Raw genomic sequence first — 18969 nt, 5'->3', positions numbered from 1 at the left:
CAGTATACAGTCCTCAACTGCCTGGAATTGTAAAATTATGTTTTTTTACAAATAGTTTATAGTCATAATTAGGTTAAACTAATTTTATTTCTTAATTCCCTAGAATGAGTAAAATTATGTTTTTTATCCAGGCAATTTATAGTTATAATTAAGTAGTTGAACTCATTTTGTTTCTCAACTGCCTGGAATTTGTAAAATTATGTTTTTTTACAAAGTGTTTATAAACTCATTTTATTGCTCAATTGCCTAGAATAAGTAAAATTATATTTTTTTATAGGCAGTTTTTAATTATAATTAAGTTAAACTCATTTTATTCCTTAACTACCTAAAATAAATATATTTTTTTTTCTCAAGCAGTATATAGTCTTTTCCTCAACTGCCTGGAATTTGTAAAATTATGTTTTTTTTATAGGCAGTTTTTAATTATAATTATAATTAAGTTGAACTCATTTTATTCCTTAACTACCTAAAATAAATATATTTTTTTTCTCAAGCAGTATATAGTATTTTCCTTAACTGCCTGGAATTTGTAAAATTATGTTTTTTTACAAATAGTTTATAATCATAATTAAGTTAAACTCATTTTATTCCTTAATTGCCTGGAATGAGTAAAATTATGGTTTTTTACAAACAGTTTAGAATCATGATTAAGTTAAACTCATTTTATTTCTCAATTGTCTGCAATGGATAAAATTATGTTTTTTTCTAGATAGTTTTTAATTAAAATCAAGTTGAACTCATTTAGTTCCTTAACTGTCTAAAATAAATAATTTTTTCTTTCAGGCAGTATATAGTCCTTTCCTCAACTGCCTGGAATTGGTAAAATTATGTTTTTTTACAAGCAGTTTATAGTCATAATTAAGTTAAACTCATTTTATTTCTCAATTGCCTAGAATGAGTAAAATTATATTTTTTATTCAGGCAATTTATAGTTATAATTAAGTAGTTGAAATCATTTTATTCCTCAACTGCTTAAAAGAAATTTTTTTTTCTCAGGCAGTATATAGTCTTTTCCTTAACTGCCTGGAATTTGTAAAATCATGTTTTTTTTATAGGCAGTTTTTAATTATAATTAGGTTGAACTCATTTTATTCCTTAACTACCTAAAATAAATATTTTTTTTTCTCAAGTAGTATATAGTATTTTCCTCAACTGCCTGGAATTTGTAAAATTATGTTTTTTTACAAACAGTTTATAGTCATAATTAAGTTAAACTCATTTTATTACTCAAGACAGTTTTTAATCAGAGTTAAATTAAGCTAATTTTATTTCTGAACTGCCTGGAATTTGTAAAATTAAATTTTTTTACAAATAGTTTATAGTCATAATTAAGTTAAACTTATTTTAGTTCTAAACTGCCTGGAATAAGTAAAAATATGTTATTTTATTGACAGTTTTTAATCATAATTAAGTAGCATTTATTTTATTCCTCTGGAAATTGTCTGATTTTATCTGGAATAAATAAAAATATGTTTTTTTTATATACAGTTTTTAATTCTAATTCAGTTGCGCTCATTTTATTTCTCAATTCCCTGGAACATGTGAAATATTTTTTTATAGGCAGTTTATAGTCATAATTAAGTTAAACTCATTTTATTCATAAACTGCCTGAAATAAGTAAAATTATGTTTTTTATCTATGCAATTTATAGTTACAAGAATTTTAAATTCGGAATTAAATATTTTTTATCAATGGGCTTTTAAAAATATAGTAAAACTAATTTAATCAAAATGTATGCTAATAGGTATCAAATTGAGCTTTAAAAAATTTTTAGTTTAAGGTTTTTAGTAGTAAGTTGAGTTTCTTACTAAAATAAAGTATTTAAGAATGCGTTTAGATTAATAGTTAAATTTATGGTTATGTATATTATGTTTGTTAAAATATTGCTAAGAAAGATGGGTTTTTTTCAGAAAACTTCTAACTGTTTTTTGATAATTTTTTTGTCTAAAAAATTATCTGCACAATTTTTTAGACAAAAGATCCATAACATAATATAAGGTCAAAAGATGATTATCATCTATCAAGAGTTAGATCAACTTTATTACAAAAGCTATTGTTTTTTAAAAAGCTGCAAGTTTTCCCCTCTCTTCCATTAGAAATAAAAAATGCAATGATCTAAAGTTATATTACTAAATTTAGCCAAAGGGTTATATTAGCCTAGAGCTAAATAAAGAATATGATAATATTATAATTCCCACTAATTAAAGTTTAAATATTTTCTTTGAAAGAATACCACACCCTAAATTTTCAACAACCATTAGTCTCAATATCGCATTTTTTTCACTACAACTGTTGAAATGTTTTAACAATACAGTAGATATTTATCATGTCAATTTTTTACTTCAAAATAATTAATATTCAAGCCAAGATTAACATGTTACGCATGACCATCGATCTACCTGACAGCTGCCGAAAAAAAAATAAAATAAAATAAAATCTTACATAATATATTGACCGTAGAGGATCGTAAAACGTAAACGTAAAATGCCCAAAATACATAAGGAAGCTTTTCTTGTCAAATAAAGCATTCGACAAGAAAGTTAATGCTGTAAAGAGACAGCACTAATGTGTCAATAAGGATATAAAATATAGGCCCTTTTTTCCCTAACTCGCCTTTTCAACTTTTGGAACCCTTACTGAATTTCTGTTAGCCAAACACTGCCGGCTTTATTAAAGTATTTGAAAGGACCCACGTTGCCACATTTGCCCGATTACTGTGCATCGTAATCACGATTTAACTCCATTATCTTTCCGTGTTGTAAACCAAGTCTTATTGTAAACGGTTGAATATTGATTGAATTATTATGATGTCTCAAGACTATTTTTATATATAAAATTAAATTGAATTTAATTATTCTCAACGTGCAAGCAAGATAAACTCAGTCAGTCAGTCAGGTAACTATGTAGAGAAGTAATTGAATCCTTTCTATACCAAAATTCTCTATTTAATTAATTAATTTTATTGATTCAAAACCAAAAAAATCGTTAAATAAATATACATTTAACGATCATAATATATGATGTGTTGCTTTGGATAGATACAAAAATTACAGATTTTTTTATCACCTATAATTGAAATAAAAAGCATTTTTCTCAGGCAATTATTTTCTGCAATAAAATCGTTTTTCATTTACCTTATCCTTACCCCCCCACCCACCCCACACAACTTACAAGTAAGAAATTATTTTCAAAAATAATTGTTTATCAAAATAATACGCATGCACAACTGCTGGTTTCGTCGTTAATATCTCATCTAATAACACAGTTTTTTTATTTAAATTTGATATAATTATATATATGTATATTAGTAAATATTTAATACAAAACAGTGCTATTAGATTGAATATTATGGATAAAAAACGGTGATTTTTCAAGGAAAATTTCTAACTGGGCAAATGTTTGGGGTGGGTGGGGGGGGTAGGGGTTGTTTTGATGAAAAACAATGTTTTTGCAGAAAATATATAATCAATATATTGAATTTTAGTAACACTGTTTATTTAAATTTGATATATTTTTATGTATACATTTTTAGTATAAAAACAGCGTTATTAGATTGGATAATATGGACGAAAAACGGTGATTTTTCAAAAGAATTTCTTACTGGACAAATGTTTGGGGTGGGTGGGGGGGGTAAAGGTTGTTTTTATGAAAAACAATGTTTTTGCAGAAAATATATAATCAATATATTGAATTTAATAACACTGTTTATTTAAATTTGATATATTTTTATATATAAATATTTAGTATAAAAACAGCGTTATTAGATATGATAATATGGACAAAAAACGGTGATTTTTCAGAAGAATTTCATCAAATATTTTTGGTGTAGTAATCGAGTTTAAAAACTAGATATGTAAATTCAGTGTAAATTTCTTTAAATGCCGATTTTTTCTCCCATTTGAAAACAGAATCGTATATTATATACGTATATTCTCACCGATAATTTTCTTAAAAAGCATTTTCTCTGAGCCAATTATTTTCTGCAAGAAAATCGTTTTTTATTAACCCTACCCTTACCCTCCCCACCCACCCCACACAACTAAGTAAGAAATTATTTTCAAAAATAATTGTTTATCAAAATAATACGCATGCACAACTGCTGGTTTCGGCTTTAATATCTAAACTAATAACACAGTTTATTTATTTAAATTTGATATAATTATATATATGATATAAATAAATATTCAATACAAAACAGTGCTATTAGATTGAATATTATGGATGAAAAATGGTGATTTTTCAAAAGAATTTCTAACTGGGCAAATGTTTGGGATGGGTGGGGGGGTAGGGGTTGTTTTGATGAAAAACAATATTTTTGCAGGAAATATATAATCAATATACTGATATATTTTTTTTTAATAAACTTTATTACTGAACTTAAAACAGTTTACAAAACTGATAACAAGTCCTTCATTAGAAATATTTTAACATTTAAATTAAATAGTCAGTTAAGTATACATGATAATATAAGCTTAGATAAACTATAAAAAAAATTAACACTTTCAATATTTATCCCTTTAACCCACAAATCAACCCCAAAACAAAAAATACCAAAACTATATAAATTTTCTCCAATATAAAACTTTAGTTTCAACAAAATAGGGCATTCAGCATTTAATTCCGCCAAATGTTTTTTTAGTTTTTTTATAAACACACTAGTTTTTTTTATATTCACAATAAATGGTGGAAGTTCGTTATGGTACCTTATTGACTGGCTAATTACACCGTTTCTCTGCTTGTCAGTCCTTGACCTTGTTAGATAAACACATTGTCTTGCCCTCGTTAAATAATTGTGAAAGTCACTACTCTTATTTAAAGTTACCTTAGTTTTAAGTTCATTATTTAAACTTACATCGCTCCAAACTTATTATGTGTTCAACTTTTAAAAATTGGTATGTTTTATATAAATGAGTAGTAGCAAACAACTTAGGTAAATTATAAAGGTATTTTATAGCCCGATTTTGTAGTCTTTGAAGCTTCTTTACCAGAGTTTTCGTTGTTGATCCCCAAATAGTACTCATGTATTGCAGATGTGATTTAAACAACGCATTATACACCGCTCTTTTCATTTCATCAGACAAATAACTCGCACATCATTTGATAGCACCACAAGCACTGGACAGTTTCTTCTGTACATGACAGACGTGATTTTTGTAATTTCATTCTTCATCAATATACAGTCCAAGGTATTTGTAGCAGTCAACTTTTTTAATTTAATGTCTGTTTCACTTATTTTTTAATTTTTATTCCTAAACACCATATATACAGTTTTGTTTACATTTATTTTTAAATTATTTCTTAATAACCATTTGTGATATCTGGCTAGACACACATTTGTTTCCTTGATCAGCAAAAGTTATGTATCTACAGTTAAGGCTGGCTTTTGACAGACTGTGCACGTAAATAAGGTAGAGCAGCGGACCTAGGACAGATCCCTGTGGTACACCCATGATAGTCTTTTTGGTTTTACTTTCTTTGTTGTTCATACTTGTATACTGTTTACGTTTCACCTGATAAGATTCTATTAATTTATAGGCAACGCCTCTAAAGCCCATTGACAGCAGTTTCTTAAGCAGTACCTTAATATTAACCGTGTCCAAAGCTATTTGAAGATCAATGAACACTGCTAACACATGACATTTCTCATCCAGAGCTTTTGTTATACGATCCTGTAGTTCAATCACTGCCGCCTCCGTATTGATAGATTTCTGGAACCATATTGTTGTGGATCAAATTTAAAAGTTTTTTCTATAAATTTTATTATCCTTCTTTTGATTAGTTTCTTGGCAATTTTAGATAGTGCTGAAATAAGAGCTATAGGCCTTTTATTTGTTGGTTCATATTGATTTCCTGCTTTATGAATGGGTATGATTTTTGTTACCTTTAAACACTCTGGATAACATCCATTACTAAGCATCTCATTCAACAAGCGAACCAGGATAGGTATTACAAAGGTCTTTACATTTATTATATCAGATGTTGTAATTTCATCACTCCCAGAAGCTGCATTTTTTGTAGTTCATTCATCTGTACATGGTGTTAAAAAGATAGTTTTGTCTTGAGTCTCCTCCTCAAATATAGTGTCCAATCCTACCGCCATTCTTTCTTGTTCAACTTTTTTCCCTATTTCATTTCCAACGTTTAGAAAGTAATCATTTAAGGTATCAGCAATTTCCTGGCTATCATATATTTTTTCCTTGTTTATTTGTATGTATTTAATATCGTTGTTCTCACTTCTGTTATATTTATTGTGTATAGTATTATTTATGACTTGGCATGTTTTTCTTTTATCTCCACTTGCCTGTTCAATCTGGCCAGTTACAAATTTATTTATTAATTTTTTTCTGAGGGATTCACACTGATTTTTCAAGTTTCTAAATTCCTCCCTTATATTTATGTTGTTAGGATTTCTTTGTGCTTGTACGTATATTTTATCTCTCTGCTTAACTAGTCGTAGAAATTCTTCATTGATCCAACATTTATTGTTTTTATTACAGTTGATCCTTTTTTGGCTTCTTGTATTATTTTAATTAATGTTTCAAAATTATTTATTTCACTATTTTCTATTTTTTCTGTTAATAATATTTTAAAACGCTCAGACTTTACATGTTTAATTTCAATTTTTTACTTTTGCGTATTATTTGTTGCTGCTATTTTTTGTATTTTGTGATCCGTCATGGTATGCATGAAGTATTCGACATTGCTATTTAAATTTAATATGTTGGTTATAGTGTGATTTAATAACACTGTTTATTTAAATTTGATATATTTTTATATATAAATATTTAGTATAAAAACAGCGTTATTAGATTGGAAAATATGGACGAAAAACGGTGATTTTTTAGAAGAATTTCATCAAATATTTGAGATTTAGTAATCGAGTTTAAAAACTAGATATGTAAATTTCGTGTACATTTTTTTAAAAAACATTTTTCTCTTAAGCAATTATTTTCTAGGAAAAAAAAACATTTTTTATCAACCCTACCCTTACCCCCCCACCCACCCCACACAACTCACAAGTAAGAAATTATTTTCAAAAATAATTGTTTATCAAAATAATACGCATGAATAACAGCTGGTTTCGTCGTTAATATCTAACTTAATAACACAGTTTGTTTATTTAAATTTGATATAATTATAAATATGTATATTAGTAAATATTCAATACAAAACAGTGCTATTAGATTGGATATTATGGACGAAAAACGGTGATTTTTCAAAAGAATTGTTTACTGTTTTGATGTAAAACAATGTTTTTGCAGAAAATATACATACTCAATATTTAATTTAATAACACTGTTTATTTAAATTTGGTCTTTACTTACACTGATATTTCAAACCTGTGTCAATTTTTTTAAATGCCGACATTTTCTCCCTTTTGTAAAATAAATATACCTTAACCATATACGGTTGATAAATATACAACAACCTAAAATTTACTAAACAATCATTGAATTATAAAACCAATAATAAAATATGATGTGTTGCTTGGGGACTTTAGGTTTTTATTATTTAAATCTATATAATAGTAGCTAAAAATATATTCTTTTTTTTTCCACAATTTCGTTAACAATTCCAATAAATACGACCTTATTATTAAGATAATTACAGTCGGATAATATTTTTCTGCTACTTTTATGCAGGAAACTAATCACATAATTACAACACTGGGAACCGCTACATGTTTACACTGACCTTCGGCCCATATTTCGATTCATCAGGCAGCATCTCATTAAATACTTTTTCTGAATATTACATTATTTGATTGTATAATTTGCAGGGGTTAAGGTTACTTTGATGTTCAAATTAATCCCGACAAAGAGGTTTTTAATTATTTTCACAGCGATTACAATAAAATTTATTCATTTATCATGTTTACGAGCGTAAAAACATCATGCGATGTACCCAAACTCATTTTTCTTTCTTCCAGTAATATTCGTAATAATTTACTCTTTTATAATACAAATATCGTAGCGTGTATATTTACTTGATAACCTGTAAGTTTGTTATTTTAAAGCCATCGGTTTATGTTGGTACAATTTGTTGTAACCGACGTGTTTATGTAAAGGCTTACAAACGTTTTAAATGCTACACTCTAAAGTTTGATAAACATCCAAATTTCTAGTAAGTAAATCATCATTAAATTTTTTGACTCAAACCGAAGATTTGTTTATTTATGTAAATCCAAATTATTTTTTGATTTAAAAATTGCCGTAGAAACTCGATTACGTACACGCTACATTACTCTCCATCCATTACGAAAATACCGATAATGTCATAAGCATGGGACCGTGGAAACTAATATTGAAATGCGTTTCGCAAACTGGCTTTAATATCTTAAAACATAACTCCATTAAATTTATAATGGGACCGTTGTGATTTTGCTGGAATAATCATGGGATTTTTATTGGCTTTTTGAAATTCGTCATTATTTTTGATTTATATGGTGTTTGTTTTGCTGTGGTTATGTAAATTTCTGTTAAGGAAATTCTGTATTAGTAAGCTTGTTTTGATGGAAAGGTTCAGAGGATAGTTTTTTTCTGATAAGGAATTAAATACATAAAAATATATATAATATAAAGGGCATTAGTGTACTAAAAAATAAAACAGTAAAGTTCAATGTTGAGTAGACTGTCTAAAATTGCCTAAATTTATCAAAAATTCTTCAGAATACCAAATATGCCTAGATGTTGTATAATAATTTCCTTCTTTTAATTTTTTAAAAATAAAATAATTCAGCAATAGTGCCTTACTATTTCCTAAATGTGGTTATAAATTACGTTATGTTATGTATGTTTTTAGCAAATAAGTTTTTTTTTTTTTAAACATTCTTTTTCATTAAAGAAATACCAAATTTCATCAAAAATTAAATACTCAAATACAACAAAAAAAAATATTTAAAAAAAAGTAGGGATTTTGTCTTATAGGTTTTGAAAACTATATCAGAATAGCACGAAGTACCACTGGTAGTATAGTGAAGAAATTTCTCAAAAAAACCCTATTTTAGCAGAAATTTTTAAGAATATACAAAAATTTCCACAAATGTTTGAAAGAAAGAAAATTAAAATTAACTGAAATATTCATAAACTTAAACCCAGCGCAAAAAAAAACACTAATCCCAAGCAACACATTATATATTATTATTGTTAAATATATATATATTTAACGAATTTTTAGTAAACTTTTGGTTTTAGTATAATTATTAACCTGTAGAACATACGCATATGATATACGATGCTGTTTACAAAAGGCAGAAAATTTCAGCGTTTAAAAAAATCGACACGGAATTTACATATCTAGTTTTTAAATTCGATTATTACACCTCAAACATTTGATAAAATTGTACTGAAAAACTACTGTTTTTCGTCCATATTATCCAATCTAACAACGCTGTTTTTATATTAAATAATTATATATAAAATTATATCAAATTTAAATAAATAGTGTTATTAAATCAAATATTAAATATATATTTTCTGCAAAAATATTGTTTTCCATTAACGCAATCCTTACACCCCCCACCCACCCAAAACCTTTTCCCAGTAAGAAATTTTTTTGAAAATTCACCATTTTTCGTCCATAATGTCCAATCCTTTAGCACTGTTTTTGTATTAAATATTTATTGATATACATAGATATAATTATATCAAATTTAAATAAATAAACTGAGTTATTAGATTAGATGTTAACAACAAACTCCTGTTATTCATGCGTATTATTTTGGAAAACAATGATTTTTGAACACAATTTCTTACTGGTAAGATGTGTGGGGTGGGTGGGGGGGTAAGAGTAGTGTCAATTAAAAACGAGTTTTTTGTAGAAAATAATTGACACAGAATTCACATATCTAGTTTTTAAACTCGATTATTACACCTTTAATATTTAATGAAATTCCTATGAAAAATCACTGTTTTTCGTTCATATTATCCATTCTAACAACGCTTTTTTTATACTAAATAGTTATATATAAAATTATACCAAATTAAAAAAAACCATGTTTATAAATTAAATATTGAATATATATTTTGTGTAAAAATATTGTTTTTATCAATGCAACCCTTACACCCCCCACCCACCCCTAACATTTTTCCAGTAAGAAATTTTTTTGAAAAATCACCATTTTTCGTAATATCCAATCTTAAAGCACTGTTTTTGTATTAAATATTTATTGATATACATAGATATAATTATATCAAATTTAAATAAATAAACTGAGTTATTAGATTAGATGTTAACAACAAACTCCTGTTATTCATGCATATTATTTTGGAAAACAATGATTTTTGAACACAATTTTTTACTGGTAAGATGTGTGGGGTGGGTGGGGGGCTAATGGTAGTATTAATTAAAAACGAGTTTTTTGTAGAAATTAATTGACACGGAATTCACATATCTAGTTTTTAAACTTGATTATTACACCTCAGATATTTAAAAAATTCTTCTGAAAAATCACTGTTTTTCGTCCATATTATCCAATCTAACAACGCTGTTTTTATACTAAATATTTATATATAAAATTATATTAAATGTAAATAAATAGTGTTATTTAATTAAATATTTCATATATATTTTCTGCAAAAAAAACACGGTTTTTAAATTACGTTACCCTTACCCTCCCACCCACCCCACACATTTACCCAGTAAGAAATTCTTCTAAAAAATCACTATTTTTTTTTCCATAATATCCAATCTAATAGCACTGTTTTTGTATTAAATATTTTTACTCATATCTTTCTTTATTAGCAATTTAGATTTATGTTAATCCTCAAGATTTTTTCAAGAAGCTGAAACATCGTTTCATTAATTTTAACTCACCACCATATAGGGTGACACAAAGAATTATTTCTTAAATATCTCAAAAAAATTGGGTATCTTCAAGGAGCATTTTAATAAGCATTGAACACCCTGTAGTCTGAACTTACTGAAGGCAAAAAAATATATTTTATGTCTTATTTCTGATAAAGCTGATCCCAAAAACTTTCCAAATAAATTATTCATCTCAGAAGAAAAAAATCTCTTGAATAAGGAAACTTCGCCGGTAACATTTGCAAACTCTGAATGATCTCCGAAGGAACACGACAGTCGCTGACTGAAATTAGCATAACTAAAGCTTTCGGTGCAGCGACTGTTCAAATATTATTGAACCAGTTAATAACTTTCAGACGTAATTACCGAATTCGGAATTCCCCTTGCCGCGATTGGGTTCACGTGTTCCTTACATTACCCATAAAAGCGCACGAATAGATATATAATTATTGTTCGATAGTGTCGTGTTAGTTCCATACAATAGATAATCTTATATGCCATAGAGTCTGAACACTGTTCAACATTCTTTAATAAAATCATTTTAATTTGACCCGTTAGTCATTTCAGAAGCTAATTTCCAATTTAAAATGAAATTTTTCACTCCCCGTAAATTCCCGTTCGTCCCTTAATTTACATTATTAACTGAAACTATTCTGCAATGAGTCGACCCGAGGCAGTAACGAGGTGACAAAAAGGGTCTTTTTTTTATAAAGTCGAAGGGAAAAGACTAATCTGAATCTCGTCACATACCTAATTAACTTAAACTTTATTGAGAAACTTTTAACCACCCCCCGACAGGGTGTGTTTCATGTTGCTTTTAAATCAAGACCAGATAATATAACAGTAACCAGTAGGGGTTGAAGTTTTACGGTCGCGGAATGCATGTGTGTCGGTTTCATGTTCAATATCGGAGACTTAAAGTTTTACTATCAGTTTCCTTGGGTAATATATCATATATCAGTGTCATAAAGTTTACTACAAATTGAAAAACCGCCCGGCCCGAACACGGAACAACGAACGGCCGGTTTTGTGAGTTGAACAAGGTAATTACAAAAGTCAAACAATTTATTAAATTAAACGAAGCCTCCGCTATTTTGGTTCGTACGTTACGGTTTATATACAACCAGCCGCGAGCTATTTTAAGTTTATAATGTAGGCCGAGCTTTACTTCTATGGGAAAAGAACAATTTCATTCCACATAGCGCAGACCATTTGCTAAAAGTGCAAAGATCTTATCGCGGGCCATCTTCGTGCCCATTGCACTCACCCACAAAAGAAATTTTGAACGAATTTCAAAGGAATTCATTGGGATAGTTAATGCAGTAAAAATGAATTGTCTTAAATTGAATAGTAGAACCAATGGGATAGAGTGAGAGGGTGTCCTTTTATTTGTAATTTTATAGATGTGTCTTAAGTTTTATTTAAAAAAAAACGTTTATGGAGAAATCCGAAAGAGACAAAAAAAATATTTTATTTCTGACGTTATTTAATATTTTAGGGCAAAATGAACGATACTTATTAATGGGTATTTTTTTTCATAATTTTGCTATTCAATAATCCTCACTAGTCATAATATTTGATTAGTTCGGGCAGTTGATCTATAAAAGTACTTCAGTGATAAAATTTAATTAATATTTTTATTTTGTTTTGGGGCATTTTTTTATAATATTTATTTAATTCCATTCCAGTCCTATATAATTGTCGTCATTCAACTGCCTTGACTAAAATTTAGTTTTATCTTAGGCAGTTAAGTAATCTAGCAACTGAGCCAATAATCCTCAGTAGTCATAGCATTTAATTAGTCTTATTACATAGTCATTTAATTACATATCTAGTTTTTAAACTCGATTACAAAATTACAACTAGAAGAGGGCATATATCTCATGAGCTAAAGGACGCAGCATGGCTAAATATGGAAAATCGACGATTTTCTTAAATGGGAAACTCCATAATATCTAGTTGGAAAGGTGACATATCGAACAGATGTACACAATTTAAATATAAGAAGAAAAAATGTATTAACTGTTTCCTCTCACAACAAAGAAATTTTTAAAAAGTCATTTTCGTATGTAATAGTGCACCTTGTAAATAAATTTAAAATATTAGACTTTTATAATATGTTCTTGTTTATTTTTTTGCATATGATTTTAAATTCTAAGGCAGCAACAGGATTTGGGGGAACTTCTTGACAGTCACCCCTGAAAGTCTGAATATAATGGCCTATTGGTCACTCACTTCCATTACTATTATGTGTGTACAAAATTGTATTGTTAAGGGTAACGAATATTATTCTTATTTTTCTTATTTACATTGAAATGGCATAGTGTTGTTCACTGTGTACCTCTGTCTGTACTGTTTTATTGCTTTTTGAGTGACTAATAAACGTTTTTATTAATATTATTATTATATATAATATTGTAATAAATTTAAATAAACAATATTATTAAATTAAATAATAAAAATATATTTTCTGCACAAACATTTTTTTTTATCCATACAACCCTTATCAGTAAATTTTGGATAAGATTGGATAGTATGGACGAAAATCACTGCTTTTCATCCATAATATCCAATCTAACAACGCTGTTTTTATACTAAATAGTTATATATAAAATTATATTAAATTTAAATAAATAGTGCTAATAAATTAAATATTGAATATATATTTTGTGCAAAAACATTGTCTTTCGTCAAAACAACCCTTACCCCCCCACCCACCCCAAACATTTTCACAGTAAGAATTTTTTTTGAAAAATCGCCGTTTTTCGTCCATAATATCCCATCTAATAGCACTGTTTTTGTATTAAATATATATTAATATACATATATTTAATTATATCAAATTTAAATAAATAAACTGTGTTATAAGATTAGATATTAACGACAAACTCCTTTGTTATTCATGCGTATTATTTTGGAAAACAAAAATTTTTAAAAACAAGTTTTTTACTGGTAAGATGTGTGGTGTGGGCGGGGGGTTAAGGGTAGGGTTAATTAAACGAGTATTTTGTAGAAAGTAATTAAAACTGTAAAATATACGTATATTATATACGATTCTGTTTACACAAGGGAGAATATTTTGGTATTTAAAAAAATTGACACGGAATTCACATATCTAGTCTTTAAACTCGATTATTACACCTCAAATATTAAATTAAATTCTTCTGAAAAATCACTGTTTTTCATGCATATTATCCATTCTAATAACGCTGTTTTGATACAAAATATATACATATATAAAATTATATTAAATGTTAATAAACAGTGTTATTTAATATATATTTTCTGCTAAAACATAATTTTTCATCAACACAACCCTTACCTTGCTAACATTTGCCCTGTAAGAGATTCTTTTCAAAAATCACCGTTTTTTAGGCATTTTATTACAGAATTTATTTAATTTAATCAAAGTAAAGTAAATAAAAACAAATTGTCTTAAGTTGAATAGTAGAACCAATGGGACAAAGTGAGAGGGTGCCCTTTTTTTGTAACTTAATAGATGTGTTCAAAGTTTTTTTTAAAAAAATCTGACTATTTCTGGAGAAATCCTAAAAAAAACGTAGAATACAAAAAAATTACTTTAATTTGTTTCTGATGTTATTTAATAATTTAGGGCAAAATGAACGATACTTTGTAATGAATATTTTTCAGACCAATATATACTTAATTCTGGGCAACTGAGGCAATAATTCTCATCATTCAACTGCCTTGACTAAAGGCTATTTTTTATCTAAGACAGTTCCACCAGTCATAATATTTGATTAGATTTGGTAGTTGATCTATAAAATTATTTTTTTAAATTTATTATATCTTGTGGCATTTTATTATAAGTTCCAGACCAATTTTTGCAAAGAATTCTCATCATTCAACTGCCTTGACTAAATTTTGTTTTCATCTTAGGCAGTCATGGCATTTGATTAGTCCAGGCAGTTAAACCCTAAATTCACTTTTAATTTCAGGCACTTTACAGATATTTTAAAGCCAATTATTGTTTTGTTTCAGTCAGTTAAATTAATCCTATAGTTCTTCAATATACCATTTTGTTTACAAATCATATACATTCTGAATCTCCCCAAACATTTGATGAAATTCTTCTGAAAAATCACTGTTTTTCACTCATAATATCCAATCTAATAACGCTGTTTGCATACTAAATATTTAAATATAAAATTATGTGAAATTCAAATAAACAGTGTTATTAAATTTAATATTGCATATATATTTTCTGCAAAAACATTGTTTTATATAAAGAAACCCTTACCCCCCCACCCACCCCACACAACTTACCAGTAAGAAATTCTTTTGAAAAATCACCGTTTTTCGTCCATAATATCCCACCTAATAGCACTGTTTTTGTATTAAATATACATATACATATATATAATTATATGAAATTTAAATAAACAATCTGTGTTATTAGATTAGGTATTAATGACAAAACTACCTGTTTTTCATGCGTCTTATTTTGGAAAACAATGATTTTTGAATACAATTTCTTACTGGTAAGTTGTGTGGGGTGGGTGGGGGGTGTAAGGGTAGGGTTAATAAAAAATTGTTTTTTTTGCAGAAAATAATTGCCTGAGAAAAAAAAAATTAAAGAAAATTATAGGTGATATAAGAATATATAGTTTTATATCAACTATAATATCCAAATAAATAAATATTGATGATGCAACGTTTCATCTTTTAGCGGCCATCATCATTTTTTTTATATTTTTGTTAACATTTTTAATATTTCAAGAGTACGAATTATTTTATATGTAAAAATGTTTTATAAGGTAGGTAGTTTCTTATGAAACAAAAATCAGTAAAACGATTTATATAACTCTTCACTCTTCATATTATTAATTTAATTCAATATTACTTGAAATATTTTAAAATCTTGACACTATTTGTAGGGGAATCATTTATGAATATTCCTCAATTTATTTCATTTATCTGCCATTAGCAGTTTTTAAAAAATCTTGATTTAGAGTGAAACATGTACTCCAAAACTAAACATCCTTACTCGATCAGGCAATATATAAATCTTCATAACTTGTTCAATTTTATTTAAATTATTTTAAGTCATTAACAAAATTTATAAGAGAATAATTCGTAAATATTACGCAGTACATGCTATTTATCTATAATTAGGAGTTTTTGAGAAATCTTGATTTAAAGTGAGACCTGAGCTCCAAGACTAGACTTCCTTACGCGATCAGGCAGTATAAAAATCTCCATAACTTATTCAATTTTCTTTAAATCATTTTAAATTATTAACGAAGTTTGTAAGGGAATAATCCTCGAATATTACGCAGTTTGTTCCATTTATCTATTATTAGGAGTTTTTGAAAAATTTTGATTTAAAGTGAGACCTGAACTCCAAGACTAGACATCCTTCCTCAATCAGGCAGTATATAAATCTTTATATCGGGTTCAATTTTATTCAAATCATTTTAAGTCCTGGACAAGGTGTGTAAGAGAATATTCCATGAGTTTTTAATAAATATTTAGATTTTGGTAAAGCCTTAGACAGTATCAAGATTTATTTAATTAATTGAAAATTTACCCAATAAGTCTGAAATGGGTCTACTAACAGAGAAAAATAATTTCATATAAAACTAATAGTTTAATATCAGAAATAAAATCTTTAGGACATTAGAGACAACTTGATTTTAATTATATTTTGTCTTTTTATTACCATCTTGCGTTTTTTTATTTTGATTTTTTGGTTTAACTGTAAGTCGTACCGAAAAATTAATAAAAATTAAATTCTCTAGTAAGTTTTTATTATAAATGGTATTGAAAAATAAATCTGATATAATCCCACTGTATTTAGCGCCCTGAGGAATTCAATAAATTCAGCGAAACGTCGACTAATAAAAAAAAATCTGTGCTTTATTTATTAATCCCTTAATCCCATGAAGAGAATATTGAATCCAAATATGAATTATTTACTAATTGAAAAATTTTGTTGGGCGCCAATAGTTTTCACAAAACAATCTATTCTATCATGCTTACCAGGTAGTAAAATAACGTTTTTAATACAGTATTTATTAGGCCTTAAAGTGACATATATACCTTCCTAAAAAAGGTTAAAAGCATGTTTAAATACACATTAAAAGATTTTTTTTATTAGCATAAGTTATGTTTGTATAGTGAATTATGAAAATGTTTTTAAATAGACGTGAAAAAAGCCTTACAGGTATGACATCCGAAAGACCTTATTTTGCTACCTGGATTATATAAAAAAATCAAGAATTTCCTAAAACCACACCACTACTCGTGAGTTCTCAATAGTAATCTTACTCACCTGGCATGCAAAAAACGAAACTTAAAGTAAACAACAGAAAAGCGATTATAAGTTCGGTTTTTAAATGGTATTTTGTTGGGTGATAAGGTAGATGAGTATTTTGTAGGCGCAGTATTAAGTTGTGTTGTCAATATTGAATCTGATATTAGAGAAATTAATTTAAAAAAATAGAGAAAACAGAGGAAATTTGCTTGCGATATTTTTGGTATAAAAATGTTTTTATTAAGCATAAAGTTTTAAGCAATGCAAGGGTATATTTGATGGAAATATTTAACCAAATTTATGTAATATTTTTTTTGGGTTTTTGAGCTAATTAACATAGAGAAAAATGATCTTTAGGAAATAAACTAAAAAACTTTAATTTCAAGTAATGTTTTGATATTCAGTAGCCTCCTAAAAAAAATTACTTGTATTGTTTGTGTGAGTGATTTAAAAAAATTAAATTAAAAAAAAATGCAAAATACATAACTCAATACTCCTAAAGCAATTAAAAAAAAAAATTATTACATTGGAAGAATAAAAAAATTGACATGCCATACCATAATCACTTTACAGCTAACAAAGGTCTTTAGCTTGAAGGGACTTACCTTGAGAATAATAAAATCCATGTATAAGTATATAAGTGAACCGCCTTTGGTATAAACAAAAAATAAAAACAAACAAACAACAAAGAACTCCTTGTTTCAAAAAGTTCAAATTCCGCGCCGAAACGCGATATATCGTGAAACAGACGATACTCGAGCCTGCGCTCAATATCGCACGGTGTCGCTGCACACTCGCTAGACGGTCGCAGCAGAACTGAATATTTTCTACTACTACTCAGTTCGGTCTTGGGTCTTTCGGTTTTACTGTATCTGACAACTAAACCAGCGAAGTTTGGTATTTGGACGCACTCGTTTACGGCATATTATGGCCCTGTACATTACAAGAACTATCATTATTATGCTCTCAGCTGGGACTTATGTCATCTACTTGCTTCGCTACTTCATAACAATGACCTTTTAGTTCGATTTGATTTCGGTTTTTTCTCCTGAAAAATTCACTGTATATTTTTTTTAATATTTCGTATAATTTACTTCGAAACATACATACAATTCTGGATGGTAGCTTTGGTGTCATTGCTATACAGACGTTTGTTAAGAGTTCCATTACTATGACACTATTTGGATAATAATTAATTTTTAAACCGATGTTCAAATAATCCAGATGTAGTAGCATCGTGATAATCGACAAGTGAAGTTTCTAGGTTTCGCTTACCTTTATATCATGGAGTTTGATTATGCACTTAACCTACCCAACCTTTATCAGAAATTGCATTAGTGTCATACCATGTCTTAATGAAGTATATGTTGGTATTATGACTTGCCGTTCATCAATTTTTTTAATTTTAACGACACGACAATATTCCTGTGTTGTCTTTTTAACTCTTTGTAACGCTGAACATAGCACCCATTTTTTTTCTTATAATATATCATTCAAATCGAGTTTCATAAAAGTAAAAGAATCGTTCCTTTTCGTTGATGAAAACAAAGAAGATAAACAGTCACGGTCTCACAACATATAATAAATGGCTACACGTGTTTCGATCTAGCTATAGCATCATCAGGACTTTTCACAATACTCACACTACGTAAATAAACAATTTTAAATTTTGATTTAATTTTTAAAGGCTATAGATATGTACTATATGGCTACCTCTATCGGTTTCTTATCACCTCTTTACTTTTCGCAGCTTTTGAATAATTTACTAAAATCTATAAATTAAAAATAGATATAGAAGTTTTTTTCACTAGTGTGCCTGGAATTAATAAAATCATTTTTATCTTATTGGCAATTGAATATTTTGATTTCTAGTGAGTAATTATTGA

The 18969-nt window shown here is 27.6% G+C and overlaps 1 protein-coding gene across 1 annotated transcript in view; it reads right to left on the bottom strand.

The window, feature by feature from the left end:
* LOC126748839 (E3 ubiquitin-protein ligase PDZRN3) overlaps positions 1 to 17901 on the bottom strand; it is a 180395-nt gene extending 162494 nt beyond the window's left edge. Inside the window, exon 1 of the mRNA XM_050458333.1 lies at positions 17689 to 17901. Coding sequence (XP_050314290.1) covers positions 17689 to 17709 — 21 coding nt within the window. The 5' untranslated portion in view covers positions 17710 to 17901. The remainder of the gene's footprint in view (positions 1 to 17688) is intronic.
* Between the last annotated feature and the right edge of the window lie 1068 nt (positions 17902 to 18969).

This window comes from Anthonomus grandis, chromosome 22 (genome assembly GCF_022605725.1).
Source record: "Anthonomus grandis grandis chromosome 22, icAntGran1.3, whole genome shotgun sequence".
Lineage (NCBI taxonomy): Eukaryota > Metazoa > Arthropoda > Insecta > Coleoptera > Curculionidae > Anthonomus > Anthonomus grandis.
Note: the sequence above shows the minus strand (reverse complement) of the source record. Positions and strands in the feature narration are given on the sequence as shown.